Source organism: Cervus canadensis, chromosome 18 (genome assembly GCF_019320065.1).
Source record: "Cervus canadensis isolate Bull #8, Minnesota chromosome 18, ASM1932006v1, whole genome shotgun sequence".
Taxonomy (NCBI): Eukaryota; Metazoa; Chordata; class Mammalia; order Artiodactyla; family Cervidae; genus Cervus; species Cervus canadensis.
In genome coordinates this window covers 48,341,437-48,360,698 of record NC_057403.1, presented here as the reverse complement: position 1 = coordinate 48,360,698, position 19,262 = coordinate 48,341,437, and the positions used below count along the sequence as shown (strand labels likewise).

Genomic DNA, 19,262 nt, shown 5'->3' with positions numbered 1-19,262 from the left:
GGCACATGACATGATTCTAAGTAGTGTGTGTTGCAATTAAGAGCCAACTGATTACCTGATTATTAGTAACCTGGAAAAATCAGTTTGTCTCACCTGTGACATTAGGATCACGCCTGGTTCTCCACTGTGGAACAAATACAGTGATGTTTCTGTTGCCGAGCTTCCAAAAATATTCAACTGCAATTGCAATTCCACGACAAGAAAAGAACTTTTTCAGACCATGGCTATATGAAAATAAGTAAAATTTATTTCAGTTAAAAGCATGTTTAAAGCATGTTAAGTTTTACCAGGATAAAGTAAAAAAGTAAAATCCACAAACAACATAAACAATTAGGACAATATTTCTTTAATAGTTTGCTGCTTTGCAAAGCCAAGAGAAACCAAGATAGGAGATATGACTCATAACTTCGTGATTTCTGTTGTATTTTATTCAGTTGATTTGAGTGTGCTTCTGTGGTAGAGGGCAGTTTGAGCTTCGGGGCTATACTTGTTTACTACACCTTTTGTATTTGGTTTTAGATGAGGAGCCCATTCTAGAGAGTCCTAGTCCACTGGCCTCCAAAAATCTTTTGTGAATGTTAGAAGGCATTTGTGGCTGCAGCAGAAGCAGCTATGATCAGAATGATCCCATGACATGTTCGCAACTTCCAGGGGTTTCAAATGCATCTGCCTCCGTCCAGGAGGGCTGCGTCCCCTCTCTAGACAACTGGGAAACCAACTCAGTTTACAGCTTCCAGGAAACAAGCTGATGGCAAGACTCACAGGAAACTACCTGCGGGCCATGGCATATGATTCTGCTGAAGGAAGCAGAAAGCAAGGGGAAAGGAATCAAAGCACCAGACACTGCCGCACCACAGAACTGTCAACTCTAAGAGATGGACTGGAGCTAAGTTCCATGTTTACAAAAACAGGTGGTGGCCAGATCGGGCCCTTACTTTGTAACTCATGGTACAGAGGATTAAAAACTGTTCCCCACCCCAAAACCAATTTCAAAAGAAATGAAGAAAAATTATCCTCCAGCAGTTAAGGAAAAGCAGAGGTTTTAACCCTTTCAACTCTCCCCAGTGGTATCGTCCCCAACTAAATCTACGTTTTCATGGATCAAGAATGGGCTGGACCTGTAACAAGCATCTAACATCCAGAAGAGTGGCTCAGAAATGCCTATTAGAGGCTAAAACCCACTCTTCTCAGTGAATCATAAATCAGAGACTGCACAGGCATCAGCTCCACTCTAGGAAATGTACACAAGTAAACAAACCCATTCTTGATGAAATAACTTAGCAGTGGCTTGTTTATCTAAAAGCATTTAAATATGGCAGGAATGTAGCAATATGACATTTGTTACTGGAAAATCGGCTTGAGGGGGTAGTTTTTGTAAGGAGGGTCTTAGTCTTGAGAGACATGCACTAAAAAAGCTTATTAAGTGCCGCCTTAGCCAATTCATCAGACACAAATGTATATGAGCTCTTTTTCCTCTTTTCCTTAAATGTTTCCGTTGAGAGCAACAGCAGAAACTAAGTGGAAATAAAGTCTCAGTCCATTCCTTTGGGTCCTGGTGGTTCAGATGGTAAAGAATCTGCCTGCAATGCAGGAGACCTGGGTTCAATCCCTGGGTCAGCAAGATCCCTGGAGAAGGGATGGCTACCACTCCAGTGTTCTTGTGTGGAGAATTTCATGGACAGAGGAGTCTGGCGGGCTATAATCCACAGGGTCATGAAGAGTTGGACACGATCAAGCGACTAATGCTTTTCAAGGAAAAGGAGGGAAATGACAGTAAATAAAATTCTACTGCCCTGGAACCCCTCCCAAGCTTAGAGGGGGAAAGTGGAGTTTCTAGAAACATTAGCACTAAAACAAAATTCCAGGGGCTTCCCTGGTGGCTCAGTGGTAAAGAATCCCCCTGCCGACGCAGGAGACAAGGGTTTGAACCCTGGTCTGGGAAGATCCCACACGCCTGGGGCAACTAAGCCCGCCTGTCACAACTACTGACCCTGTGCTCTAGGGCCTGGCAGCCGCAGCTACTGAGCTCATGTGCCAACAGTGCTGAAGCCTGCATGCCCAAGAGCCTGTGCCCTGCGCAACAAGGAAAGCTACCACAACGAGAAGCCTGCACACTGCAACTGGAGAGTAGCCCCTGCTGTCCACAGCTAGAGAAAAGCCTGAGCAGCAATGAAGAACCAGCACAGATAAAAAAATAAATGAAAAAAAAATTCAAAGGGTTAGTTATCCTCAGTGATAAGAGCAAAACATTTTTAAAACCCTGAAAAATTTCTAGAGCTGATTCAAATAAATAGCAGTTCAAACTTCTGGTAAAGAACATATGGACTAATCCAGAAGACAAAACAACAGAAATAAAATCAAGTAGAGCCAAATGACTGAGCTTAAAATAATAAGGTCCCACTTTTATTTTCATATCATGACCAAACAAAAAATGTGCTATCTCCTAGCTTCTCTGCAATCACAGAAAAGCAACTTGCTGACAGGTAAACACAGACCAACTGTCTTTCTGGTCTTTTTGTCTTTTGGTGGGAAGAGACAAAGGGTACACATACAATACCTCTCTACCCTGGTGAAGGCCAAAGCTCTGGGGCTCCCAGATGCAAATGGAGAATTAACAGATATTAAGCCTGAGAAGCCAGATGTGCAGGCTCTCAAGGGAAATTTAAACTTCTGTTTCCAAATACTTGGAAACGAGTTATACCATTGTGTTGTTTTCCTTTTCTGTATTGTAGCAGACAGTCAACTAGGAAGAAGAGGATTCAAAGCAGAGAGGAGATGGGTGATAAATACCTGATAAAACTGATAAAAATTCAGGGCCATCACAGAACCAGACAGGGCAGTGTGGGGAAAGAGAGAAAACCCTTTCTGAGTTACCTAGGGAACAGAATTCTTTTCTATAGCCTCCATTTAATAATAAGAGCCATGGAACCCTGATATACAAGACTACCATGAAAAAAAGGTGAAAATATATAGGCAAGTGAAGGGACAAACCTCATCTACATGGAAAATTATCTATTCAGATAAGTCAGGTGCTCTTTGCTGAAGTTTCAGACTGACAGAGACCAAATGTTATCTGGCCACTGCGGTGATGTCTAGCCATACACCACATACAATTTCCATTTACTCATCGTTTGACTCATTCATGGTGACAAAGGGGAAAAACCAAGTAGAGATATGCATAATCAGCAACATTAAGTAGGGTATATCGGAATTTCTCACGGTGTGTTATAAACTGCAGACATCACACCGGCCTGGCAAATAAACAAGGCTCTGCAGAAACCCAGGGATGGATGGGCCTGAGTGGCTTTAAGGAAGGGTTCAAACCTATTGCTCAAATACTCAAGTTTCCGTTTTAACTACTTCCCCAACTAGCTGGGTCAAGCTAGTGAGATTTAGTCAGCAGTGCCTACCTAAGCAACTCAGGAGTGATGTACCCAATAGTGCTAAGGCCTAAAAGTTCAATCTCAACTTCTGTGGGAAGAGGTGGGGTGTATGATGGCTCTGGAGAGCTGTATCATGGGTCCAAATTTTGTAGCTGCATAGTCTTGGACAAGATTTTCAAGCCATTTCATGTTATGTATATTACAGATTATTTTTACCTCACAAAACTGGTGTAAAGGTTATGTTTTAAAAGATAAAGTACAGTACCTGACATATAACAAGTGTTTCAGTTTTTAAGATTCCAAATATTTGTTGAAATGTAATCCAAATTGATTTACTACAGTAATTGTAACTGCAATTAGGTGGTGAAAAGTCATTTAAACAATCCTAATCTTCAGTAAGTCTTTAATTAATTCATTAATTCAACACATTGTCACCGAGTGGTTACTATGTGCCAGGCACCATGGACCTTGAGGATAGTTCAGTGAGCCGAACACACATCAATCACTTCCTTTATGGAATTTACAGTCTATAGTTCACATTTAAACTGAAGCAGCTGATTTAGAATGATAATTTTTTTCTGATTCAAAAAAGTTGACACCATGTAAAATAATTATTTTAAAGTGAATTTAGTATATTCACAATGTTGTGCAACCACCATTTGTATCTTGTTCCAAAACATTTCCATCACTCCAAAAAAAACCCCCTGTACCCATTAAGCAGTTTCTTCCCAAAATAAGAGTTAATTTTAATTACTGACATTTTCAGATCAATCTCCATCAAATTAAGTATAAGTCTGTCTGCCTAGGATAATACATCTTTTGTAAAAGAGTTGCTTTTAATTGAGACATCTATGAATTCAAAGAAAATTAAAACCCTCTCAATCAGCCTGTGGTTTCCCTTAGCGCACTAATTCAGTGGTTTTCAAAAGAAATGGTACTGTACTGAAGGATGTTAGGAAGCATGAAACAGGGTTTGGGGTGTCACAATGGCTTGGGGGCATTATGGGCAAAGTAGGAGGGACCAGATATGCAAAAACATCCTGTTCTGTACAGCCAGTGCAACTCTAAATTCCAGCAGTGACTCCTCTGAGAAATACACTAGTTACTACAAAAAGGTTTTTTAAAAGTATCATTATCACTGTTCATTTTATCTTAATTTGCATTTCTTAGTCTTTGAACACCAATTTGGGAAATCTCTCCACATACAGAAAAATGAAAAAGGATTAATATTACTCATAATCGTGACCTAAATTTTATATCATCATTAGGCTCAAGAAATTGTAACAATGAGGAACTGCTGTGGGGCCTGGACTGTGAGTAACTGAAATTGCACTTTACATTTTTACTTAGATAATGCCATACAGTTGTGGGCCATTTGCTGGGTTTCCCCCAAAAGAACTGCCAAAAAACAAAGTGAAATGACAATAAACAGCATTATTTGGAAATGAAGACAACCATATTACATATTTTTACTGCCTATATTCACTTTTACATGTGAAATGCTGGCATTTTCTTTTCTTATTTTTGACAGCAAAGAACAGCACCATTCAAAAAATAAAAATCAAAAGAATCTTTATATTTAAAAAATAGATACTAAAATATTAAAATATTTATAGATGGAAATGAGATATCTGATAATTCCTTCAAAATGGGTGGAAGGCAGCAGGTGGGGTACAGATGAAATAAGGTCTGAAATGATGAAACAAGACAGGCCATGAGTTGATAATTACTGAAGTTAGGTGATGGGTACATGTGAGTCTCAAACGAATGTGAATCCCAACACGGATGGAATTCATTATATTATCTTCTTGTGAATTTCTCTGAAAATTATAACAAAAAATAATATGTAATAAATGCATAATTTAATAATAGTTTTCAATTCATTTTTCAATTTTATCAAGTATTCCTGAAAAATCAGGGGATTAATTGATGTTTTAGAACTCCTAGGAAAGAGGTCATATAAGCATTAAGCAATTCAGGAAAGTACATACGACCCTTAAACAACACAAGTTTGAACACAGGGCCCACTTACACACAGACCTTTTTTCAGCAGTAAATACTACAGTACTATAAGATGCAGAACAGCTTTATGGAGGGCTGACAATAAAGTTAATTCTGACCATGCAGAGGGTCGACGGCCCCTAACCCCACATCATTAAACGACCAACTGTATTTCAACTTCTCCTTCATTCCATGTCCAGGTGCCCCTTTTCTTGAATTGCAGCTACTTAAAATGCTAATCCCTTGGACTGCAAGGAGATCCAACCAGTCCATCCTAAAGGAAATCAGTCCTGAGTGTTCACTCAAAGGACTGATGTTGCAGCTGAAACTCCAATACTTTGGCCACCTGATGCGAAGAGCTGACTCATTTGAAAAGACCCTGATGCTGGTAGAGATTGAAGGCAGGAGGAGAAGGGGACAACAGAGGATGAGATGGCTGGATGGCATCACCGACTCGATGGACATGAGCTTGCCTAAGCTCCGGGAGTTGGTGATGGACAGGGAGGCCTGGCGTGCTGTGGTTCACAGGGTCGCAAGGAGTCGGACACGACTAAGCAACTGAACTGAACTAAAGATATCTTCAAAATCAGTGGAGTGACTGGTTTTGAAAACCAGAGATTTTACCTAGCAGTTGTTGAAATAGCATGATAAAGATATCCTTTAGCTCAGGGCAAAAGGTTGTAAGCAAGTGAAACCAAGCAGGCTGAAACCCATCTGAGGTCAAACAGCTGGTTCCCAGTGGGCAGAGACTCTGACTCTGACCCCTACACTCTCCTTCTATCAAACTGCCTCTTAGAGTTCTAAGACAGGCTAAATAGAAACGATCATTTAACTTCTTTTACTATACAAACTTTCAGTAAGAGCAGAGGCCCATAAAGAAACTCAAACTGAAGAATTCCTTAGAGAGGAAACTGCTGTCACTCTTATCAACAGAAGTAAACAGAAGTACATCACACCTGTTATCACTGCACATTCTTGGGTAAAGACCTGGCATGTTGTACAGAAAAAGAAAAAGAAATCTCGTTTTTGTCTTAAGCTTCATCCTTGTATTCAGAACCCAGTGGTGTTAAGACAGCATTAAGAACCTGAGGATTTAAGTCTCTATACTGCTTATCACTGGGAAACGCAATGTGAAAAGCCAAGTTTTCTATCATTCCTTGTCCTCAGAAATATAGGTTCAGCAGAGTGAAGAAAGAGTCTACAGTGCCAGAGAATGGGGTCAACTACACACAGGATAGTTCCTATAAACACTGCAATTCTGAAACATGGCTAAGAGCCCTATTGCAAGCTATAATTTGAAGAGAGTGGACTTACGTAATCGCAACATTGCTTCCATCTATAACAATGTGCTTCAAATCCGTCCTCCCTGGTTCATTTTTTAATTCCAGCTTGTAGGGCACTTTCAGAGTATCTCGAAATCTTTGAACCCCCGTAACTGAGCAATCAATATGCTCAGAAGGTCCCACCAACCTAGCATCAGTAACTGAAGGTAACAGCTGGGAGAGCGGCATCGGTGGAGAAAGGGGTGGACAGCTGGGCTTAGACTGAGGAGAGCCACAACACCTCGAGCGGTTTTCACAGGGAGACTTCATACTATTTGGAAGCAAAGGTTCTGCTTGAGGCTGCAAACCATTTTCAGGAAAAACCGGAATTCTGGGCTGGTGACTTGAAGCTCCTCTTGAAACAAAACTGACAACTTCTTTGGGACTTGAAGGGACAACAGAGGGTAAAAGGCCATCCGTTTCAAGGTCTATGTTACAAATGTAGCTCTGATTTGAACTCCAGATTTCTTGTTTCTGTTCTATTGGCATGGTTCTGAAAGTATTAATTTTGCAATTTGAGGTACATGGTTTTGATTCAACTCTGAATGGTAACTGAGAAAAATTTTCCACCATATTTTGCTGTGTGTGAGTTTGTGTTTTCTTTGGAGTGGAATCTGCTGTAAGCTCATTTATGCTGCTACAAACACCTTTATTTTTGGTTCTGTTAGTCTCTGGATACACAGTACCAGGCGAAAATTCTCTGTCTCCTTGGAATCTCTTATTTTCTTTTTCAATTTCCTCCAAGAGTAATAATGGTTCAGTAGATGGCCCATACTCCCTAATGACCTTTTCAACAATTTCTTGGGAATAGCCCATGGTTTTAAAAAAGTTCACGAGAATGTTGTACTCCATTTCCTCAGTAGTCTCTTTTACGTCTGGACTTAAATTTTCGGCCTCAGTAGAAGAATCAGAGACATCAATGATTACACTTCCAGCTAATGTCTTACCATCATGTAGAAGCTCTCCCTCTTGAACATTTTCCAAAGAAAACTGTTTCTTGGTATGCCTTTCTTCAGAATCAGAAAACCTCCTCTTGTGACAAACTCTGTCTTTGGAAAGTGCCTCTTCATCTGGGGTTACACCATTTATTGGAACAAAAAGTACATCTTGTGAACTAGAAAAGACTGTGTCCATTTGTTTTGTAAGCTCAGAAACGGGTGTCCCTGCTTTATTTCTTGCATCTTCCTGCAAAACAACTTCATCTCTGGAAATAGTCAGCCCTGTGGCAGCATTCGGTATAAACTCTGCTTGTGTAGAATCTCTAATTTCAATAACATCATCATCTCCTGTTTCAAATAGATTCTCCTCACCTTGGGTGAGTGCCAAGAGTTCTTTTTTCAAGGAAGTGGGTAAAATTAACAAATCCATTGTGTAACTGTCTGCACGAGCTTCAACAAATTGTTTAAATTCCCTTTTTACCTCTGACTCTTTCTGGCTGTTGGGTAGATTCTCATTATTCTCAAAGAGCTTTACAAACTGTTGAATGTGACTCCGAGCCATGACCACAGCTTCAGCACTTCCTCTGATGCCAAGAAGACCGATGTCAAGAATGCAGAGATCGGCACAGGTGTCCTGAATCAAGCTCTTCAGAAATAGGCTCTGTGCCCCAACAAAAATGCAGTGCATGGCCTTGGGGTAACATTCTCTTTCTTCTAGTTCAGGCTCACAGATTCCTTTAATATACTCCTGTAAAGATAAGACAAGGAATTAGATCAATTTACAAAAGCACTTTACAGCACATATCATGTTACATACAAAATACAGATACCAAACTTTACAAAAGTCAAAAGCCTGCTAATATCTTTGAAAAAAATATCATGTTTACAATAAAAGATATAAGCTGTTTAATTGTTGTCAGAGGAACTGAAAACTCTGCATCTAAGTCTAAAAGGCAGGTATCTGTAACATTTTCAATAGTGTATCTTGCAATGCGATCTTTAGGAGTTTGCCCAGCTGCACAATTGATAATGACCAAGACTGGATTTATTTATGCCTATAAAGAATAAGCATCTTTGCTTGCTACCAGTCATCATTTATTACTATGACATAATTCAGAGAGGAGTTAAGTCAAAGGATTTACTCTAAAACAAACCTTGGCTTTTTCTCTGCAACTATTGTTTCCAGATAGACTGATTTTTGAAGGCATTTAAAACAAGATCAGTTTAACAACAAAAATTTTTCTAGCTGGCTGGAACAATGTATATATCCTATGTAATTTTATGTCTGTTTTCTAAGAATGACCAGACTACTTAAATGTAGATCTAAATATAAAGAACCAGAGAATGCTGAATAGTACCACCATTCTCAGAAATAAAAGCTATAGTTTCTAGTGAAATCTGGTACTGAAAGAGGCCTGTACAAGCTAAGAAAGGGAACTGGGTTCTTGAGCAATTAGGTTGCCACTGGAGGCAGAAGTGTGAATCAAGTAAACATGTGAGCCCTCATACCCACAGTGGAACATAGTTGTTAATAACTTGGGCACTGGAGTCAGTTCCCAGGCTCAAATTGCAGCCATACAACTGGTGACCTCGCTCAAGTTACCTAACCCTCTCAGCCCGGTTCCTGCAACTATGAAAGAGAGAGGCAGGCTAGTGCAATTTCAGAGGTGCTGTGAAGAAATTCAATGAAATAATGAATGTAAAGTTCTAACAACAGGGTGTCACAAGTGCTTTCCAAATAATAGAAACACTGTTACTTTAAATTATCAGTGAAAGCTTTCTGGACAGACAGCCTGGGGATACCCAATCTAAACTTCAAACTAAAATCAGAATGGTGTTATCCAAAATGATGTTATTTAAAAGTTCAACCTATGTAGTCATGAGGCTTTACAAACCTGCACCTACCATGTATACCTATTACAATGGCCACATAACTTCTATTAGAATTTATATACAAATGTGTACATATTCCGTGTTCACACCATTAGAATACAAAATTCCGGATAAGGAGATGAAACATAAGGAATACAAGGAAAACAACAATGGGAAAAGCTCGACCCAAGTAGTATAATGTTCAGTCATGAGTTCTTTACTTCCTCAGGTTCCTTTGGATAAACCTGGAATATTTGTGGGCTTGTTAGTAAAGAATAAAGATAACTGATGCTGGACAGAGGAGCCTTAAAAAAAAAAAAAAGAACAATTTATTAGAGCTACTTTTGTGAGAGTTGGATTATAAAGAAAACTGAGCACTGAAGAATTGATGCTTTTGAACTGTGGTGTTGGAGAAGACTCTCGAGAGTCCCTTGGACTGCAAGGAGATCCAGCCAGTCCATCCTAAAGGAAATCAGTACTGAATATTCATTGGAAGGATTGATGCTGAAGTTGAAACTCCAATACTTTGGCTACTTGGAAAAGATCCTGATGCTGGGAAAGATTGAGGGCGGGAGGAGAAGGTTGGATGGCATCACAGAGGATGAGATGGTTGGATGGCATCACCGACTCAATGGACATGAGTTTGAGTAAACTCCGGGAGTTGGTGATGGACAGGGAAGCCGGGCATGCTGCAGTCCATGGGGTTGCAAAGAGTCGGACACAATTGAGTGACTGGACTGAACTGACTTTTGTACCACGGTAATTGTGTTAAACACAAAATACAGTTATCAACTGTCCTTTTTCCCTAGATGTACAAACAGTGTTAAATATTAATGTGGGCATCTTTTTAAGATTTCCAAATGGGAAACATTTTACTATCACTTGGTTGAACTTATGCTGCATGTAGATTGTGGTGTAAAGTTGCTTTTTATTCTGAAATTGCAAAGATAGTTCATAAAAGTTCTGAGTGCTCTTTACGCAGCTCCCTCCAACCATTACATAATACACATTAATAACTGTAGTACGAAACCAAAACCAGGACAGTTGCACTGACACAGTGATGCATACAGTTCATGCCATTTTACCACAAGTGCTGCTGTCCAGTCACTCAGTCACGTCTGACTCTTTGTGATCCCATGGGCTGCGGCACGCCAGGCTTCCCTGCCCATTGTCTCCTGAAGTTTGCGCAAACTCACGTCCATCCAGTCGGTGATGCCATTTAACCATCTCATCCTCTGTCGTCACCTTCTCCTCCTGCCTTCAGTCTTTCCCAGCATCAGGGTTTTTTCCCCTATGGAGTCAGCTCTTCACATCAGCTGGCCAAAGTACTGGAGCTTCAGCTTCAGCATCAGTCCTTCCAATGAATATTTGAGATTGATCTCCTTTAGGATTGACTGGTTTGATCTCCTTGCAGTCCAAGGGACACTCAAGAGTCTTCTCCAACACCATAGTTCGAAAGCATCAATTCTTTGGCACTCAGCCTTCTTTACGGTCCAACTCTCATATCCATACACGACTACTAGAAAAACCATAGCTTTGACTATACGGGCCTTCGTCAGCAAAGTAACACCTCTGCTTTTTAATATACTGTCTAGGTTTGTCACAGCTTTTCCTCCAAGGAGCAAGCGTCTTTTAATTCACAAGTATAGATTCATGAAAACACCACTTCAATCAAGATACAGAATTATCACTACAAAGATTTCCTTCATGTTATCCTTTTATAATCACACTTTACTGCACTTCCATCTACTATCCCTACCCTTGGCAACTGCCAATCTGTGGTTTTGACAATGTTATATAAACAGACTTATACCATATGTGACTTTTGAGACTGGCTTTCTTCACTCAACGTAACTCTTTAAAATCCATCCAAGTTGGTGCACGCATCACCAGTTCATCTCTTATTACCACTGAGTACTACTCTACAACATGGATTATGTGTTTGGCTGCACTGGGTCTCAGCTGTGGGACACGGGACCAAGGTGTCCTGTGGGATCTTTTGCTTCAGGCGGCACACGGACGCTCTAGTTGCAGGATGCAGGCTTAGAGGCTCTGTGGACCTCTCCTGCGTCGCAAGGCGGGTTCTTAACTAACAGACCACCAGGGAAGTCCTCTTAACTAGTTTTCTAATCATCTCTCTACTGAGGGACATTTCCGTTGCTCCTGTTTGGGGCTATTACAAATAATGATGCTCTGAACAATCATGTACAGGTTTTAACGTGGATCTACATTTTCATTTCTCTGAAATAAATGCCCAGGAGTGCAACTGTTGGGTGGTATGGTAAGTACATGTTTAGTTTTTCAAAGAACTGCCAAAATATGTTCCAGAATGACTAAACCATTTTATGTTCCCATTAGCAATGTATAAAAGACCCACTTTCTCTGCATCCTTCCCAGAATTTGGTATTGCCACTAGCTTTTATTTTAAAAATTCTAGTAAGAGTTTTTCCCACATAATTCAGTTAGTAAAGAATCTGCCTGCAACGCAGGAGACCCGGGTTCGATCCCTGGATCGGGAAGATCCCCTGGAGGAGGGCATGGCAACCCACTCCAGTATTCTCACCTGGAGAATCCCATGGACAGAGGAGCCTGGCAGTCTACAGTCCATGGGGTCACAAAGAGTTGGACACAACTTAGCAACTAAACCAAACCAATAAGAGGGCAGTGTATCTCATCACGGTCTTTGCCATTTCCCTAACGGCATGTGATGTTGAACATTCTGCATATTCTATTTACATCTATAGTCCCTCTTGGGTGAGCTGTTGCTCATTTCTTTTAGTTCATTTTCTAAAAACGGACTCTGTAGATTTTACTATTGAGCTTTGAGAGTTCTTCATGTATTCTAGACATAATACTTTGTGAAGTAAGAGGCTGGCAATTTTTTCTCCTATAAGCTTGTTTCATCCTCTTAACAGGATCTTTTGTGACGGGAAACATTTTTCATATTAATGAAGTCCGTTTATTGGTTTTTTTCTTTACCAAGACTTAGGTCCCAAAGACTTCTTGTGTGTTAGCATCTAAAAGTTTTACGTTTAAAGCTAGAATCCATTTTGAGTTAGTTTTAGTATCAAATGCAAGGTTTAAGCCAAGGTTCATGTTTTTGGTTGTGGATATCTAGCTGCTCTAGCATCATTTCCTGAGAAGACTATCTTTTCTCTATTATGTTGCTTTTGCATGTTCGTCAAATAACAGCTGGCCTACTTGTGTGGGGCTATTTCTGGGTTTCCAATTCTGTTCCATCAACTTATGAATTTATCCCTTCACCAACACCACACCAATACCACACAGTATCAACTACCATAATTATACAACATTTTGAAATTGGATAGTGACTGCTCCCACATTTTTCTTCTTCTAAAAATTATTTTCAGCTATTCTACTTCCTTGGCCTTTCCATATCAAATTTTAACTTAATCTTATTTAGCAATTATGTTAAACTTGCACTTTGATTTGAGGATAAATTATGTCTGTAGACTCTTGCATGAACAGGCTGTCTCTTCATTTCTCTAGATCTTTGCTTTCTTTCATCACTGTTTCATACTTTTGAGCATACAAGTCCTATAGATGTTTTGTGAGGTTTACACCCAAGTTTTTCATATTTTTGAGTAACTGAACATGGTACTGCATTTTAATTTTGGTTCTTATGTGTTCACTGCTAATAAACAGAAATACAACTGATTTTTGTATGTTGACCATATATCCTGTAACCCTGCTGATCCGATTTCTAATTCCAGGAGTTTTCTATATTCCCTGGGGTTTTCCAGGTAGACAATTACATCATTTAGATTTTTTTCCCCCCTCATCTATATGCCTTTTACTTTCCTACCTTGCTGTACTAGCTAGAACTTGCAGCACTGTGCCAAAGAGCTTACTGAGAGGTGGTATGCTTCTTTTGACCACAATCTACAGAGAAAACATGCAGTCTTTCACCACTAAGTTAGATTTTTGTGTATATTCTTTATCACATTAAGGACTGTTGTTCAGTTGCTAAGTTGTGTCTGATATTCTTTGACCTCCATGGACTGCAGCACACCAGGCTTCCCTGTCCTTCACTATCTCCCAGTTTGCATAAATTCATGTCCATTGAGCTGGTGATGCCATCTAACCATTTCATTCTCTGCCGTCCTCTTCTCCTTTTGCCTTTAATCTTTCCTATAATCAGCCTTTTCCAATGTCAGCTGTTTGAAGCAGGTGGCCAAAGTAATGGAGCTTCAGCATCTGTCCTTCCAATGAGAATTCAGGGTTGATTTCCTTTAGGATTGACTGGTTTGATCTCCTTGCAGTCCAACGGACTCTCAAGAGTCTTCTTCAGCATCACAATTCAAAAGTGTCAATTCTTTGGCACTCAGCCTTCTTTATGGTGCTCCAACTCTCACATCCATATATGACTACTGGAAAAACCACAGCTTTGACTAGAGGGACCTGTGTCGGCAAAGTGATGTCCCTGCTTTTTAAAACACGGTCTACATTTGTCATAGCTTTCCTTCCAACAAGCAAGTGCCTTTTAATTCCATGGCTGTAGTCACTATCCACAGTGATTTTGGAGCCCAAGAAAATAAAGTCTGCCACTATTTGCAGTTTTCACCCCATCTATTGCCCTGAAGTGATGGGACCAGACGGTACCATCTTATTTTTCTGAATGTTGAGTTTTAAACCAGTTTTTTCACTCTCCTCTTTCGCCCTCACCAGGAGGCACTTTAGTTTCTCTTCACTTTCTGCCATTAGAGTAGCACCATCTGCATATGCGAGGTTGCTGATATTTCGCCCAGCAACAGTGATTCCACCTTGTGGTTCATTCAGCCCAGCATGTCGTGTGATATACTCTGCATAGAAGTTAAATAAGCCGGGTAATAATTACAGCCTTGTTGTACATCTTTCCCAATTTGGAACCATCAGTTGTTCCATGTAGGGTTCTAACTGTTGCTTCTTGACTTGCATCAAGTTTCTAAGGAGGCAGGTAAAGTGATCTAGTATTCCATCTCTTTCAGAATTTTCCAGTTTGTTGTGATCCACAGAGTCAAAGACTTTAGCGGAGTCAATGAAGCAGAAGTAGATGCTTCTCTGCAATTCCCTTGCTTTCTCTAAGTTCCAGCGAATGTTGGCAATTTGATCTCTGGTTCCTCTGCCTTTTCTAAATCCAGCCTGTACATTTGGAAATTCTCGGTTCATATATTGTTGAAGACTAGCTTGAAGGATTCTGAGCATAACCTTGCTAGCATGCGAAGTGAGCACAACTGTACAATAGTTACAACATTCTTTGGCATTCCCTTCTTTGGGATTGGAATGAAAACTGACCTTTTCCAGTCCTGTGGCCACTGCTGAGTTTTCCAAATTTGCTGGCATGTTGAGTGAAGCACTTTTAATAGCATCATCTTTTAGGATTAGAAATGGCTCAGCTGGAATTCCATTATCTCCACTAGCTTTGTTTGTAATTATGCTTCCTAAGGCCCACTTGACTTCATACTCCAGAAGGTCTGGCTCTATCTGATTGACCACACCATCGTGGTTATCCCAGTCATTAAGACCTTTCTTGTATCATTTCTCTGTGTAATCCTGCCACCTCTTCTTTTTCTTGGGGACAGTTTTAGTCATCACCTCCTGTATAATGCTACGAACCTCTGTCCATAGTTCTCAGGCACTCTGTCTAGTTCCTCAGGCACTCCGTCTAATAGACCTAATCCCTTGAACCTATTCATCACGTCCACTGGATGATCTGGGGTGCCCTCCACTCCTGGGCAGCAGATTGGCCCGAGGCAGCCAGCAGCAGTTGTGGGGTCGGGAGCCCTCTGCTCCTGGGTGTCCTCCAACACCGGCCTCTGCCTTGGCCCCTAGGTGGCACGCTGACCAACACTTTACGGCCAGTGAAGGCTTATACACTCAATAAGGACCAGCAGGGGGACAACCAGTGTGCCAGGCATGCCATCTAGCTACGTGGAGTAGCTGAAAGGCACGTCCCTGCTAGTCAGGGTCTGATAAAACGTGGTCCCCTGGAGAAGGGAATGGCAACCACTTCAGTATTCTTGCCTTAGAACCCTATGAACGGTATGAAAAGGCAAAAAGATACGACACTGAAAGATGAACTCCCCAGGTTGGTAGGTGTTCAATATGCTACTGGAAAAGAGCAAGGAAACAGCTCCAAAAACAATTAAAGAGGCTGAGCCAAAGTGATGACAATGTCCAGTTGTGGATGTGTTTGGTGGTGAAAGTAAAGGCTTGATGCTGTAAAGAACAATACTGCATAGGAACCTGGAATGTCAGGTCCATGAATCAAGGTAAATTGGAAGTGATCAAACAGAATATGGCAAGAGTGAACATCAACATTTTATGAAGCAGTGAACTAAAATGGACAGGAATGAGCAAATTTAATTCAGATAAGTATTATATCTACTACTGTGGGCAAGAATTGCTTAGAAGAAATGGACTAGCCCTTATAGTCAACAAAGAGAGTCCAAAATGCAGTTCCTGGATGCAATCTCAAAAACAACAGAATGATCTCGGTTCATTTCCAATGCAAACCATTCAACATCACAGTAATCCAAGTCTATCCCCCAACCAGTAATGCCAAAGAAGCTGAAGTTGAACAATTCTATAAAGACCTACAAGACCTCCTAGAACTAACACCAAATGAAAAAAAAAAAAAAAAAAAAGATGTCCTTTTCATCATGGAGGACCAGTATGAAAAAGTAGGAAGTCAAGAGATACCTGGAGTAATAGGCAACTTTGGCCTTGGAGTTACAAAATGAAGCAGGGCAAAGGCTAACAGTTTTGCCAACAGAATGCACCGATCATGGCAAACACCCTCTTCCAATAACACAAGACAGCGGCTCTACACATGGACATCATCAGATGGTCAATACCAAACTCAGATTGATTATATTCTTTGCAGCCAAAGACAGAGAAGCTCTATACAGTCAGCAAAAACAAGACCTGGAGTTGACTGTGGCTCAGATTATCAGCTCCCTATTGCAAAATTTAGGCTCAAACAGAAGAAAGTAGGGAAAACCACTAGGTCATTCAGGTATGACCTAAATCAAATCCCTTATGATTATTCAGTGGAGGTAACAAATAGATTCAAGGGACTAGATCTGGTAGACAGAGTGCTGAAGAACTATGGATGGAGGTTTGTACCACTGTATAGGAGGTGGTGACTAAAACCATCCCCAAGAAAAAGAAATGCAAGAAGGTCAAGTGGTTTTCTAAGGAGGCCTTACAAATAGTTGAGAAAAGAAGAAAAGTGAAAGGCAAAGGAGAAAGGGAAAGATATACCCAACTGAATGCAGAGTTCCAGAGAATAGAAAAAGAGATAAAAAAGACTTTTGTGAACAAAGCAAAGAAATAGAGGGAAACAATAGAATGGGAAAGACTAGAGATCTCTTCAAGAAAACTGGAGATACCCAGGGAACAGTCTATGCAAAGATCAGCACAGCAAAGGACAGAAATACAGCAAGGACCTTAGAGAAGCAAAAGACATTAAGAAAAGGTGGCAAGAATACACAGAAGAACTGTATAAAAAAGGTCTTAATGAACCAGATAACCACAATGGTGTGATCACTCATGTAGAGCCAGACATCCTGGAATGTGAAGTCAAGTGGGCCTTAGGAAGCCTTACTACGAACAAAGCTCATGGAGATGATGGAATTCCAGCTGAGCTATTTCTAATCCTAAAAGATGATGCTGTGAAAGTGTTGCACTCAATATATCAGCAAATTTGGAAAATTGCGCAGTGGTCAGAGGACTGGAAAAGATCAGCTTTCAGTCAAATCCCAAAGGGCAATGGCAAAGAATGTTCAAACTACCGCACAACTGTGTTCATTTCACATGCTAGAAAGGTAATGCTCAAAATCCTTCAAGCTAGGCTTCAACAATACATGAACCGAGAACTTCCAGATGTACGAGTTCAACTTAGAAAAGGCAGAGTAAGCAGATCAAACTCCCAATATCCACTGGATCACAGAAAAAGCAGGGAAATTCAAAACAAAATCTACTTTTGCTTCACTGACTACGCTAAAGTCTTTGACTCTGTGGATTGCAACAAACTGTGGAAAATTCTGAAAGAGATGGGAATACCAAACCACCTTACCTGCCTCCTGAGAAACCTGTATGCAGGTCAAAAAGCAACTGTTAGAATTGGACATACAATGAATTCATTCAAAACTGGGAGGAGTAGGTCAAGACTGTATATTGTCGACAGATTTCATTTTCTTGGACTCCAAAATCACTGCGGACAGTGACTGCAGCCGTGAAATTAAAAGACACTTGTTCCTTGGAAGAAAAGCTACGACAAACCTGGTGGCTTCCCTGGTGGCTCAGGGGGTAAAGCGTCTGCCTGCCACGTGAGAGAGACCTGAGTTCAATCCAGGTTGGGAAGTTCCCCTGGAGAAGGAAATGGCAAGCCACTCCGCTACTCTGGCCTGGAAAATTCCATGGATGGAGGAGCCCGGTAAACTACAGTCCATGGGATTGCAAATAGCTGCACATGACCAAGCAACTTCTCTTGACAAACCTAGACAGTATATTAAAAAGCAGAGACATCACTTTGCCAACAAAGATCTGTGTAGTCAAAGCTATGGCTTTTCCGGTAGTCATGTACAGATTTGAGAGCTGGACAGTAAGGAAGGCTGAGTGCTAAAGAACTGATGCTTTTGAACTGTGGTGCTGGAGAAGACTCTTGACAGTCCCTTGGACAGCAAGGAGACCAAACCAGTCAGTCCCAAAGAAAATCAACCCTGAATATTCACGGCAAAGACTGATGCTGAAGCTGAAGCTCCAATACTTTGGACACCTGATGCGAAGAGATGACTCATTGGAAAAGACCCTGATTCTGGGAAAGACTGAGTGCAAGAGGAGAAGGGAGTGACAGAAGATGAGGTGGTTGGATGGCATCACTGACTCAATGGATATGAGTTTGAGCAAACTCATGGAGACAGTGAAGGTCAGGGAAGCCTGGTGTGCGGCAGTTCACGGGGTTACAAAAAGTCAGACACCAGTTAGCAATTGAACACCAACTACTGTATAATCATAAAGGATTTGTTTTAGGCTGAATGGCCTAGTAGTTTTCCCCACTTTCTTCAATTTAAGTCTGCATCTTGCAGTAAGGAGCTAATGATCTGATCCACAGTCAGCTCTATGTCTTGTTTTAGCTGACTGTATAGAACTTTTTCATCTTTGGCTAAAAGAACATAATCAATCTGATTTCAGTATTTATTGACTATTTGATGATGGTAAAGTCATCTGTAAAAGGAATTTCCTATGTTGCTGGGAAAGGGTTTTTGCTACAACCAGTGTGTTCTCTTGACAAAACTCTGTTAGCTTTTGCCCTGCTGCATTTTGTACTCCAAGGCCTGGTATCTCTTGACTTCCTACTTTTGCATTCCAATTCCCTATGATATGAAAAGGACATCTTTTTTTAGTGTTAGTTTTAGGAGGTCTTGTAGGAATTTATAGAACTAGTCAACTTCAGCTTCCTTGGCATTAGTGGTTGGGGAACAGACTTGGATTACTGTGATGAATGGTTTGCCTTGGAAATGAACCGAAATTATTCTGTCACTTTTGAGATTTGCACCCAAGTACTGCATGATAGATTGCATTAACTGATTTTTCAATACTGAACCAGCCTTTCATCCCTGGGATAATCACCACTGGGTCATGATGTATAATTCTTTTGTATACTGATGGATTTTACTTGCTATTATTTTGTACCACCTTTGTCTGGTTTGGGCATTGAGAAAATACAGATTACAAATGAA

The 19,262-nt window shown here is 40.6% G+C and overlaps 1 protein-coding gene across 1 annotated transcript in view; it reads right to left on the bottom strand.

Moving 5' to 3' along the window:
• Positions 1-19,262, bottom strand: part of N4BP1 (NEDD4 binding protein 1) — a 56,058-nt gene that overhangs the window by 12,348 nt on the left and 24,448 nt on the right. The window contains exons 2-3 of the mRNA XM_043435339.1: positions 6,699-8,392; positions 94-224 (exon numbers count right to left, since the gene is read on the bottom strand). Of these exons, the coding sequence (XP_043291274.1) occupies positions 94-224; positions 6,699-8,392 (1,825 nt within the window). The remainder of the gene's footprint in view (positions 1-93; positions 225-6,698; positions 8,393-19,262) is intronic.